At 38.7% G+C, this 13,614-nt stretch overlaps 1 protein-coding gene across 1 annotated transcript; it reads right to left on the reverse strand.

Annotated features, from left to right (window-relative positions):
• Positions 1-1,475: 1,475 nt before the first annotated feature.
• On the reverse strand, positions 1,476-11,740 carry cdhr1a (cadherin-related family member 1a). Its single transcript, XM_026356157.1, has 17 exons — positions 11,662-11,740; positions 11,043-11,138; positions 10,318-10,463; positions 10,146-10,196; positions 9,946-10,035; positions 9,659-9,745; positions 8,925-9,041; positions 8,637-8,780; positions 8,096-8,174; positions 7,901-8,001; positions 7,447-7,650; positions 6,581-6,733; positions 6,275-6,439; positions 5,198-5,265; positions 3,748-3,976; positions 3,406-3,663; positions 1,476-2,030 (listed from the first exon to the last, which is right to left on the reverse strand). Exons 1-17 carry the CDS (start codon positions 11,738-11,740, stop codon positions 1,476-1,478), a joined length of 2,622 nt encoding a protein of 873 aa, XP_026211942.1.
• Positions 11,741-13,614: the final 1,874 nt, after the last annotated feature.

Here is a 13,614-nt window from a genome sequence, read left to right on the forward strand (position 1 = left end):
CCTTCTGCGTCCCTCAGCTGAGTGCTGTGGTCCAAGCTGCTTCACTACTGTCTCCAGAAGGGGGCTGTAGAGTGTATTTGCAGGCTCATTAAGGAAGTGTTGGTCATAGGCTAATGGCAACAAACCTGATATGTTTCAAAGTGACGTCAAGGCTACAAAATAATAATATGAGTGGCCTGTTTTTTTTTAATTATTTCTTTTTTCCTCAATCCTGGATGGTTGTAGCTGGTTGTGACGAGGCCAAGCTAAATTCCCAAACAATCCACTGAGTGAGTTAAAAGCTAAATTATGTTTAGAAAAGCAAGTTACCTGCTTGTTGATGTTAAAAACTCAAGTACTAATGTAAAAGTGAAGTCATTGGTAGAAAATCTAGTTACCCAAGTATCACAACACTACTTTATCAGTTGCAGTTATTTTTCAAATTAAGAGCACAAAACAAAGCTCATATAAAATGGGATGATTTTACAGATAATAATGCCCTTTATCAGACTAAACTACATAAATATATTGAAAATACATCTATGATATTACTACTTTTACTTGACTAAAATTATCTAAATACTTTTTCAAACCACAAGTGAAATTACAAATCATGTTGTTTTATTGGTAGTAAAATTAAGAGCGTTTTAACAGTTTTTGCTGACAAGAAGACCAATGAAACAGATATCACTTCATATACAGTACTGTACAGCAGTACAACACATCAAGCTCAGTCCTTTAAATCAGAAAATAAACATACCGTGACTGCTGCGAAACAGGGCTCTAAACAGTGTGTTACACCTGCGCAGAGGGATTAAAGGTCTTGCTAACATGATCACTTTGGTTCCCTTCCTTTGGGCTGATCTCTTTAGTCAGTTCAAGTGTCATGAAATCTCTTGTAAGGAGCTTGGTTGGATCCCAAATAAACAGTCGCGCTTGTTGAAATCTGAAGGTCTTGATTCCCGACAAGGGATCAGGGTTGAAGAAGTTTAAGCCACTAGTGTGTCAAGAATAGTTCAAAAGGTGGGATTTATGTGTTACAAAATGTCCCAGAAACGTGAACCAAATGCAAATGATCAACTGAAATAATGATCTAAATGATCTTCACACCATCAAAGAAACAGTATTCAGTCACAATGAATTAAGCTGCTTGCTGTTTCAGTGTCTTTAAACTTTCTGAAACACACACACATGCGCACGCACGCACACACACACACACACACACACACACACACACACACACACACACACACACACACACACACAAGCACTATGAATGACTGAGTTCATTCTTGAAGCAGTACAAAGTCTCACCTCTAGGTCCATTTTGAAGGTGTTCTGAATTTTTTATCATTTCACATCATCTCCATAACATTTACAAAAAATGAAAATTAAAACATATCTGCATTGACAGTTGTGCAGACTCAATCCGCTGATAAACAGCACGTAAACACACACCGAACGGGACCTTGAGGTGAGATTGTTTTTGTCGAGCACTATTGATGTTTCAGCAGCCTCTTCTGCTCCAGTCTCATCTTGAGCTCGGAAACCAGCGCTTTGTTCACAGTGTCCTGCCTGGTCATCACTGGCTTCTTTCTAGGCTTGGGTGCCACTGTTGCTGATACACTGGGTACAGCCCACTGCCTCTCCCCTGGGATGTAGGGGGGTGCTGGAGGCGGCAGAGATGGGGCACAGGGCGGTGGGGGCCAGTGTCTCGCGACGTTGCTGACATTGTTGTTATAGTTGACGTTCTCCACGACGACCTCTGGCTCTGGCTCTTCCTCTTCGACTCTGAATTTCTCTCCAGAACTTTCCGGTTTCTTGAAGGGGTTTTTGAAGTTCCAGGTGGGCTGTTTCCTCTGCCTTCTCCTTACACGGCGGTTAGGCAGGATCCGATTGGACTTTTTGTTGCGCATGAATGTTGCAGTGGAGATGATGACTGTGACTATGACCATGAGAACAATGACACCAGCAAGCATGCCTAGGATTTGCAATGGCTTGTTTCTACTCTGCATTAAAAATGATCCCAAAGGCCCCCCACTGAGTTGGGTCTGTAAAAGAGCACAGGGAGAATTCACATCCATGGTACTTATGTTATGGTTTACCACACAAAGACAAACTTGGTAATATGGCCCTGTGTATGTATGTAGTATGGCAACTATTCATCATTTGGCTGAAAATGTCATATGAAGTGCAAAAGTTTAAATTCTGTTAATTTAAAAAAATATACATTGCATATGTGCTACTTTAATTCAAATATTGTTTTCTACTTCTGTGGGCATGATTCTGTTTATTAAACATAATAAAAATGATCTATTTTAATTTGCTGTTCTACTAAGACAAGATCAGAGAGGTTATAGTTGAGACCATTCAGTATCTGAGAATACAAATATAAATGACTGTAAAAACGAAGAAGAAACAGAACTCATTTGTTTTGCTTGTGGTGTCATAATGTGAGCATGGGAAGTTGTTGAGAGGATAGGTCATGTTGTGCTCTTGTACTCTTTTACAGACACAGCCTTGTTCTACAACCAAATCCTTTGAAAATGAATGGCTACAAATTCTTGGTACCACAGAGTAAAAACAAAGATACTGCTGTGTCTCAAGGCAAGCTTTCATTTATGGCACAGGCCTCCTTATAATCTTTCTGATCTTGCCCTGAGATTGTACACGTGACTTTTTCACAGAGTTCCAGTATATCATAGTTGAAATGAAGATTGTCAGTGAAATGGCGAGGGCGACAATGGTCAAACATATCCCAAACACAGTCCCTGGACGTTTCCTTAGGCCCAAGAAGTATGAGAAAAACCTGGATTTGATCTGAAAACATGACAATTGCATTTGTGTGAGATTCAAAATTTGAGTGACTACACTTTTAGAAAGTGCTACGAAAGCTACCAGTGAAACTAGTTTTCTTGGCTGTGATCACATTGGTTATTAGGAAAGCTGCATTTCTGCACACAAACCGGTCCAATGTTTAATATCTGAATTCTGTCTTGCAGCTCTACTCCCAGTCAAACATTAGATTCAGGGGCTTGCGTTAAAAATAATTTGTAGAAAAACACAGTTTTATTGCCAACCTGGAGATTGTTCATTGTCTGAGACCCATGCTATAAATATATAATGTAGATTTTTGTTTTTAAATTGCAACATTCATTATTTCCATAACAGCTGCAGATGTATCTAAGTATGAAATAAGAGCAGCATATATCTGTTGGAGATTCTTGGTCATGGTTATCTAAAAGATGCTGCTCAGTGGCAGCTGGATTAGGCATACTGTGGTTTTTGGTATTTAAAATGTAAAACTTGTGGATTTTATCATGTCATGTTGTAGACATACTGTAGACATCACCTCTCATCACATAGTGTCATGTGTGCACAGGTTTTGGAACGCTATACTTTCTAATGTAATTTGGTGCAACTTACTTCTTCTGTGATGTCGATCTTGACGACGGCAGTGGTGCTGAAGGACGGCTGGCCTCTGTCTCGGGCCTGCACCACCAGCGACCAGGTGAAGTCTGTCTGCTTGGTGATGTTCTGTATGATGGCCATGGACTTGATGTAGGATTTGAGCATGATCTCCCCCGTGTCAGCATTAATGTCAAAGATGTTGTTGTCTGGCTCTGCTTTCATGATGGCGTACTCGATTACATTGTTGGGTATCTCTGCATCATCATCTACAGCCTGTGTACATGTACGTGTACATTTTGTTAAAAATGTAATGAAGCTGATGTTTTTCTGAGTTTTACTGACCGTGACAGCGTATACCTCTATTTTCACTGGTGCTCCAATCACCATGGTCTTCTCGAGGAAGTTGTCGTTGAAAGCAGGTGGGTGGTCATTGAGGTCCAGGACCGTCACAAAGACCTCAGCCAGACTATACTTCCCCTCTGCGTCCTCAGCCTTTACATAAAAATTATACTTGGACCTCACCTCTGCATCAAGGCTCGCCCATGGCTGCGTGTAGATGATCCCTGATGCAGACTGGATCAGAAATCTGTAAATGTTGGTGTGAGTTATGAAATTTGAATCTAATTTACTTTGCAAGTAATGCAGAGCAACACATTTATACTATATATAGAACACTTTATATTGATTATGTCTATGGCATATAAACCTTTGCTCACTTTCTTTGGGCTTAATGAGAATAAATGGGGATTAACATGTTGTGTCTTGTTAGATTGACCTGTTCCCCTCATTTATACAAATAGGATGGCCAAAACATTTACCGGGTAACTGTTGATATGACTGGTTTAGTTACCCTACAGTGACTTTGTCCCAGTGGGAGGTAGCCAGTTTAAGAACAGTCTATTTTCTTCTCTGATCCCATTAGAGGATTACGAAAGACAGAGCACAAACGGTCAAAGATCAGGACTGCGTAGTTCTGTGTTGGAAATTTAAAATGTAATGTTTTTGCAGATGTAGGACCAAGAAATGTTCAGGGACATGAAGTGATCTGAAGTGACACAGTTTCAAAATCACTTTGACCAAACAAGTAAGCACTAAGCTAAAAGGGTTCCAAATCTCTCTCCTGTGCTTGTTTTGGAAATCTGGGCTCTGGATGCCGTGTGACATCACGTATCTCCTCTAATTCGTTGCTACAGAGCTCACAATCTGTACTGACAGGTCAAAAAATAGTAGTTTCCATGTAAATTCCTTCATACAAAGCATTTGGTGTATGGCAGAAGTATGTTAAGTATTAACTTTATATGAAATACAGGTGATCTAAGGGAAACAGGACTCTATGTAAAATGATGAAAGGAAAAGCAAGCTGTGGGTAGAAACTGTTATCAGTGAGAAACAGCAGTGACCCCTGAGCTTATTTTCTCTGAAGTTAGACTTCTATTGGAAAACTAATAAAAATCGAGTGGACAGAAAATGCCAGCAAATCCTCAGAGGGACTACAGTACTTAGATGTAATGAACAGACCGAATTCTAACATGAAAAACAAGTCTACTGCCTTTACAACTTTCAGATAGTTGCTCTTTGCTGAGTATATTGGTCGGTAGTTAAAAGTCACATTTAATTCAAATATTTTCTTGACAAAGTGTGCATTTTATGTTTTTATAAAGAGTATAGTCTGCTTTTCTATAGCTGACAAATACTGATGGTATTAATTGTTATACTACAAACATGAGGAGGTGAGGAATTTATAGGGAATATTGAATCGATTTCTTCTTAAACTCCAGACATATCTCAGTTTTATTCTTAAACTCACATGTCAGCCCCTGATCCATAGATAGAGTATTTCACTTCACCCCAGGGTCCTGAGTCTGGGTCTGATGCCTGCAGACAAACAGAAAAGGCATATTTTAGGAAAAAAACTAAACAAAAAAAAAAAAAAAGCTTATGAGTTTCACTGGATAAATTAGATTAGATCAACACAGCTTTCACAGACGTCAATCTGCAATTTCTCTTTAAGGGTTTTAGTGTAATACTGTATGTGGCTCAGAGAGCTAAGGCATATGCCGCCATACAGTAGCATTACTGAGGGTTTAAATCACAGGCTAGTGAACAATATTGCTTTCTTTTTGTTTTCTCTGTCTTTTACAAAGGTCAACATATTGAGATTAGAATCTTGTTCTCTTTGCATCTCTTTGTTAAACTGTGTGAGGAGAACGAGGAACTGTCTGCCAACGTGGACTCTGTAAACAGCATGAATCTGTGCTGGATTGGGACATGATGCTGCAGAGGTCAGCTATAAAAAGACAGATTTTTGATGTCATAGGGACATCATCATGGGCATCGGCTAATCTGTCTGCCTGTCGCTGCAGGGATGCCTGTTCGCTGTCTCCATGTGTCCAAGGTCACTTGTTGGCTGTTCTTTTATCTGATTGAAATTGCCTCGGATCAAGGCAAAGAGCCTCTGTGGTGTTCACGCAAGGGCAGGATTTATTAGATAGCCCCCCGTTGCTGTGAGTCTGTACAGGGCTGATATAACCTGACAAGGGTAAATATCTAGTTCTCTGCAAACCGAAAATGCTATTAGAAATCTTCATGTCATTTCTGCATATATTTCTGTGTTGGAGCTGCATGTGCTAGTCAGCATTAGAAAAATCTGGGAATTTAGTGTTACACAACAAAGTGAAAGTGATAGCCATCTGGCAGCTTACCTCGCCTAGCTTTTATCTACATGTTTTCACATATTATCCCAACCCCCAGCATCCAAAAAGTCTACATTTAGAGAATTAATGGCCCTCTTGGGCAGTTTGTTAAAATCAGTGTTCCTCTTTAGCCCAGAATGACGTGCACTGGTGATCGCATGTATTTTTAGACAGGATAAAAACTCACTCACCGTGACTGACACCACGTTAGAGCCACCGGGTGAGTTTTCTGGAATTCTGGCAATGTAGTAATCCGAGGAAAATTTGGGAGCATTGTCATTGGTGTCCAGAAGATGAATGACAATGTCTGCCGTGGAGCTGAATCTCTCCGGTGTATCAATCTCAACTGCGAGGAGCTGAAGTGCAAAAAGAGCAGAATGCAGGTGCAGATGCAGGTGATACATGGCTGCCATAGGTTGAGAAATGTGTGTATTTGTGGTTTTTATTCTCATTTCAGTCTGCAATACTGTGGTGCACACTTAGTATAATGGGTTAACCTTATATGTAAGGAAATGATGTTTCTCGTAGTCCATGGCAGCTGAGTCTTCCACTAAAATTGTGACTTGGGCCTCATTGAGAACAGTCTGAGGCACAACACGCAACATTCTTCCTGGTCCAATCAGTCTCAGATTGAATTTAGCATTGGCACCCTGCAAAAACAAAACATGCACTAAAAAGTCTGATTGGTGAACATGACTGAGCTTTGTTGCATGGATGTGACAAGATATCTATAGTAATCTGCATTTGTTACAAACCTATTGTGAAGAGGGAGACATACAATATAATCTATGTGGTATATAGTCCATTCAATCAATAAAACAGCTCTGTATAATTTCGTTATTAAATTGGTGTCAGGGGAATCAACAGAATATCAGTGGCAGCAACATAACTCTCGAACTATAAAATCAGTGGACAGAAAGAGCTTAGCCTGATGTTGTAACAGTATTATCACAGAATACGTTTGGTTGGACCAGCCAGTTGGACCTTGCAAGGAGTTGGAAACACACATAGACTTGCATAAGCTGACAAATGGCAGTTAGAGGTACCTTTTAATGTGTGCCCATGGCATTTTAAAAGGAGTGCCTGATAATGGCAGGCTTAAACTCCTGTCATAGAGAGCAAGACAGACACTAGCCTGCACACAATATTATAGTAGAATGCGCGTGTCTTATTAGATAACGGTGTCATTTGTTATTACATAATAACAATCACTGTGAAGCTTTAAAAGGCAATTTTACTGTGTCAGAGCTAAAAGATGATACCTGCTCATTAATACGTCACCACAGAACATTTTGAAGTCATTTTAAAATTAATCAGTGTTACTGTATGAGAAATGTGGGCAATGATAATGCTCTTCCCCCACCTGATCGGAGTCATTGACAGTAATTTTCAGCCCCCGGAGTATCTCCCCCTCCGGTGGATGTTCGTACATGGTCAACTCAAACATGTTCTGTGGGCCGTTCTCCCCATAGAAAGTGGGTGGATTATTGTTGAGGTCCACCACACGGATCACCACGGTGGTCACCCCATAGTCCATGAGTCTACCCTCAGGACTGACTTCTGAAGCCTGGATGGAAGAAGTAAAAAGTATGTCCACATAGTAGAGATGTAGTTACAACATTTTATCTGCTAGTTTCAAAAACAGCAGCTTTACTTTGTGAGTTCTAGTTTCTCTACAGTATGTACTTCCGGATACTTCATGAATAGTAATTAAAAAAACAACAACTGACAAATATGAAGATTTGTATATATATATGTGTGTAAAGATTTAACATAAATCATGCTTAAAAGAATGCAGATATGGCCCTGTAGCTTACCCTGACTTTAATGTTAAAGATCTCTCTCTTCAGATACATGGGGAGGGTCAGGAGGGTGATACGACCAGTTGTTTTATTGATGTGAAAAACGCCATCATCCCCTGCAGAGGCAAGAAGATTTATCTGAGATTTATTACGTTTATAATAGTCTGGGTTAATTCAATTAATTAAGTCTTCTTTGAGTGAAATGTTTACCATCATCAAATGAGTAACAGATTGGATTTGGGCTCCCCACATCACCATCTTTTGCAACAACAGTGAATATTTCAGATCCCTGGAAAAAAAAAAAAAAGGCATCTGGCCTTCACTGGGCCTTCAAAGGTAAATGAAAATGTCACAGCTCTAATTGTCTTTTGGATGAAAGTCAAAATGTGAAATCTCTCCTCTGTGATGAACCACTGCAATGACATTTTGTGACTAAGGAGGTAATGTGGCTTTCACATTCTGTAAGAAAAACTAAGCAGAAGACAGCATGAATGTGTAAAAAGCCAGCAATTAAAGCTGCTTGCTGTCATTCACAAGGTGACATGTTCTTATTTGCACTGCACTGAAACTGATTTCTGCATTAATATTTAGATGTCGATATTATATAACATAGCAGGCTATAATAATACAGAAGAAATAAATGTAACAGAATCATAAAAAATGTTAAATACCTGTATCACGTATAGTTACTATATCAACCCTGTTATTTTTCGATTGAGTAAAATCAGAATGTGTGATATTTTATACTCACGGGCACTGAAACTTCATAAACGTAGCCAAAATATGGTGTCCCGATAAAAGACGGTGGAGTGTCTTGTGCATCGATGACATTAATTGTCAGGGTAGCAGAGGATGAAAGAAACTGCTCCTTGCCGTTATAATTACCTCCTCCATCCTGGAAAAAATGTACATTTACTTTTATCTTTTAAACAAAGACAGAGCCCCTGAGCAGGAGTACTGTCAATTAGTTTGATTAGTTCTCTTTGTTATGGTCACTAACAGTGCAGGAACATTTAATACGTTTTGATAGATCCATTACCTTTGCAAAAACAGTGACAAAATGGGTCTTTGTTTTCTCAAAGTCCAACATTTCTCCAGGTTTTATACGTAGGACACCGCTATGTCTGTCAATAGCAAACAAATTGGTCTGTGGATTCTGTAGAGAAAAGAAGTCAAGATTAAAATCACGCACAAAGGCACCAATAAGGCCACATGTGAGATGTCATGAAAAGCTTTTCATGGTCATTGTCGGTCAGACTGCTGCATGAAAACACAACGTGGTCTCTTGAAATTACGCTGTATCCTATGTAAGTCTCTTGGTCCAGCTGGATGTAAAGAACCCAATATGCTCAAGGACAGAGGAGGCAGGTAAAAGCTGTTGTGTCCAGATGTGCACATGCCTCCCTCGTCACTCCAGGCCAGATGTTCTTTGGCCCTAATAGTCCAAAGCGCAAAATGCCATTCTCTACCAGCCCCTGCCAGAGCAGCACTCTAAGCCTCCAGTACCTGACACAAATGTAATTGTGATTTAATCCCTGCCACCAGCGTAATTATGTGCACGCACAACAAAATTAAACTGTTAACTTTGTTATCACTATACTGTACAATGTTTTTTTCACATGTAGATTAACAGAACTGATTAGTTTAATTTCAAATTCAACTATTTCTTGTCTGTGTGTCTATCTAAAGGATTTTTTAGGTGTAGTGGATGAAGTGGATGAAGATTAGATGCAAGGTGAGTATACATAGTATTTTCCCTCTGTTAAGTGATACCTGGAGGTAGTAGGTGACTGAGCCCCCAGATCCTGTGTCTCTGTCCACTGCCTCAGCTTTGTAAATGCTGCTGCCAGACTCTGTTGTCTAAAATGTGAAATAAAGAAAAATATTTTAGTCACAATTTACAGTACAAGGCTTAAAGAAAATCTTAAAAATCAAGAACAAAACTAACAACAGCAATAAAAAACATATTTTCCTAATTTTCTGTAATACTAATGAAATATTTTGTTCATTTTATGTGTGGAAACTGATTAAATAAATTACACGTGTTACATTTAACTTACTTCCAGTACATCAATGATTGCAGGCATGTTTTTGAATTCAGGCTTTTCATCATTTGCATCCATTACAAATATTGTGACTCGTTCCACAACCTGAAAAGAAGAAGAAAATACCCCATGTGAAACATGTTCAAGTTTATATTAGTACGTGGGATGGCATTAAATAACATCATCTCACGTTGAACCAGGTGTTCATACTGTACCTTGCTTTGCCCATCAGTGATACTGACAAAAACATCAAAAGAGTCTTGTTTCTGGATGAAGATGGGAAACAAGTTGATGTGGCCAATGTTGAACAAAACTAATGTTTAAGGATTATATGTCAAAATAAGGTTTTTCTAACCTAATTACCTCCAACACCAATCTTAAATGTACCTCTCTGTCCAGCTTTTCCACTAATGTGATGTTCCCACTTTCTGGGTCGACACTGAAGTATTCTTTAGAACCGGGATCAAATGAAAGGCCATACCTCACCTCCTGACCCTCAGGATCTGTACCATTAAGACAATAGATCTGTGTACCTAAAGGAAGAAATTATAACTTAGTAAAATTGGGCACAGCTTTGGACTGCATAACTCTAATTTTAGACAAAGATTCTTTATTTATGAGCATAAAACAGACATGATTCTAGCCAATTACAATCAAGAGTGTGAGTTAAGTTTTTTGTGAGAGTTTTTCCTTGTTCGATTCGAGGGTCTGAGGACAGAGGATGTCATTTGTAAAGCCCACTGAGACATAGTAAGTTTAAGGTGAATGTGAAGCTCTTTGAATTGCCATTGTGTAGGTAAGCTGACAACTGACAAGACCTGCTGTGGAACAAGCCAGGCTGAGTCATAGGCTGCAGTATGATAAGCACTCTGAACTGATGCAAGGTCTTTCAAGGGACTAATGCACTGGATTCACAGCCAGTAAAATGTCCCTACTCAACAGGTGGCACCAGCAGCTGAGCATGTTAGTGCGACGACTTACATGCCACACAACATCTGTTCTATTAAAGACTGTTTAACATTCTGGGCAGACACATTTTTGTTTGATTGGTTGCTCCTCCCGTCTAATAGCTGTTTGCAATAAATGTTGTGTATGTCAGAGGTCAAGCTCACCCACAGGCGTGTCCTCTGAAAGGCTGAAGAGTGCCAGGTTCCCGTTCTGGCTGTAAGGTCCATTGTCATAGAAATAGGGAGCAAAGTCTGCTCGTGCTGTGGACAGAGAAATCAAACTGAAACTAAAGGCTTGAAAGTGTCCAATATGCACCAGTATTTCATGATTGGCAATGATGGTACATCAAAGTTGCATTGTGGCTTAAATACTAAGCAGATAGAAAACAAGCTGTCTACTGTGTGTTTATGCACCCTGCATGACTGAGATTACAGGTGAGTTACATCAACCTCCTAAAATAGCTTTTCTACACATAGACCTGTACTCTCTGGTGGAAGGTATTTTAAAAGTCATAGTCATCCGAATTTACTTTTTAGCGTTATCAAGCTCATATTACCATCAAAACCTAGTTCTAATATAATTTAAATCAGTCAGTCATCCAGTGTTCAAACTCACAAGTATTTATGACAAGGTTAAGCAAGAACAACATAGAAAAGAATGAGACAAATTTACAGTCATCAGCACAGATGTAGGTTCCTAATATATCTATAGACCATTTGCCATCTCACCACAGCAAAGTGTGCCTACTGTACCATTAGTAAACAATTAAATAATGAAACTCACCAACACAGGCATGGATAAACACAAAAAGTAGCGGCAAATGTAATATCTTCACATTCTTCATCCTAAAGAATGGAGTCATGACACCGCACCATGAAGACGGCTCTGTCGAGAGTCCCGCACATGAGATGTGGCTCTCAAGGTGTTTGTGGTCTCCTGGCGAAAGCTAAAGGCAGCTGCTCACATGCTAATCCAATGACACATCTTAAGAGTTTCTCCTGGACTCCCTCCGTGCACCTGGACTTTTTCAACCACCAACCTGCAGGAGGTGACTGTGTCTACACAGCAGACAAAACAGGGATATGCAACAACTTTGCAGATAACAGACAGGGATTTTTTATTTTATTTTATATCGTTTTTTTTTTTTTATTTAACTCATCAGCTTTCATTTGCTGCACAACCTTCTGAAGATTTTTAACATTGATTGATTGATAGAAGAGATGTTTTTCTATAGGTAAGAAAATGTAACAACTTTCAGGGGATTTTTGTCAGTTTGCGCTATTACTATTATTATCATTACACAAAAATATTTAGAATGTTAATTTTAATACCTAAATAACCCTCATGTTAAGAATAATCCTAATGTCAGCATTTGTAATATTTTACTTCTGTTATTATAGTGCCTTGAGTGCACACTGGCTTGTAAGTGATTTAAAGTGCTGTTGCTGCTTTAGGAATGAAAATATTGCATTAAATGTACTGTAACTAAGGTCAATTTAATAATTAAAATTATACATGTAGCTGTTTTACATGAAGTGCTGTGACCAGCCCTATCAGGGACAAGTAGAGGGATTAAAAATTATGCAGAATTTATACCACTAAGCCCACCAACGTTGTGTATACAATACCATCTGCTCCACAATCATCTGTTGCATTGCAAAAAGAAAAAATCTATGAATTATTCAATTAATAGAAGCATAAACAGGATTTTCTAGATGGAAGCAGTGAATGATCTGATGAGATTATAGTTCCTGTTTGAATTGTATGGTAGAAATAATCATGTGTGGGCTGATGATACTGATGATAATGTACTAACATTTAAATAAATCTAAATAAACAAGGCAGGATCATATTTGAGCCATATTAAAGTTAAAGGTTCAGTTTTGCATGTGAGTTTTGTGTTTTGGTGTGTTGCATCTTTCTTTGTCTATTATTTCCAGTTTTTAGGTCCACATTCGTGATAATAACAATAAATGAAGAATTGTACAGATTTTTCTTAATTGAAATCATAATCAACTTAATGTGTTTCCACTATTTGTCTTAAATAATCTGTCTACAAACATCAGCCCATGGGTTAGTTTATTATTGTCATCAAGTTTACTAGGTACTTTTTTTTTTAAGAGTAAACTAGACAATAAAGTGGGCAAATCTGCCTCCAACTACCCAATGACCACCTTTCTGTCTTTTATTTGCAGTTATTCAATCCAAAATGACCAATGGGTTGTGCCTTTTCTGTGTGCATTCATATTTGAAAATATCTTCTGTATCTGTTCTGTAATATCTAATATGCAAATATAGTATGTAATGTAGCCATTCCCATTGAAAATGTGGAGTGCACAGCAACAACTGTATGGTGCCTGTGCACATGCATGAGGATTTACCCACATGAATAAACCTTTTACAGTCCATTGTCATACTGAAATTAAATCTGCTTTATTCAAGATTCAAAGAACTTTATTAATCCGAAAGGGACATTGTAATAAGAGAGCAACTGCAACAGTCTGCTGTTTAAATTGTGCCTGCGCACTTTAACTTGAGTCTTCCTGGTAGAACGTGCAGCACCCAACACAAGTGCAGTGGCTGAGACACATTCAAAGTTAGGCTATGTTAGATTTTATTATTTTATTATTATTTTTTTAACATGATGGCCACCCTCACCTGTCAGGTTATATCTGTATGTTGGTGGTAAAGGCCATGGCATCAGGTTTAATTCTCATAGTACTGGCAGATGGCAAG

This window comes from Anabas testudineus, chromosome 15, assembly GCF_900324465.2.
Source record: "Anabas testudineus chromosome 15, fAnaTes1.2, whole genome shotgun sequence".
Taxonomy (NCBI): Eukaryota; Metazoa; Chordata; class Actinopteri; order Anabantiformes; family Anabantidae; genus Anabas; species Anabas testudineus.

What these genes read in the sequence shown, in the direction of transcription:
- cdhr1a (XM_026356157.1), bottom strand. Translation starts at nt 11,740, where the DNA reads ATGACTCCATTCTTTAGGATGAAGAATGTGAAGATATTACATTTGCCG. An exon ending in TTCAGAGGACACGCCTGTGG is followed by an intron (nt 10,464 to 11,042) that starts GTGAGCTTGACC and finishes TTCTTCCTTTAG; the next exon opens with GTACACAGATCTATTGTCTT. An exon ending in GAGCACCAGTGAAAATAGAG is followed by an intron (nt 3,664 to 3,747) that starts GTATACGCTGTC and finishes ACATGTACACAG; the next exon opens with GCTGTAGATGATGATGCAGA.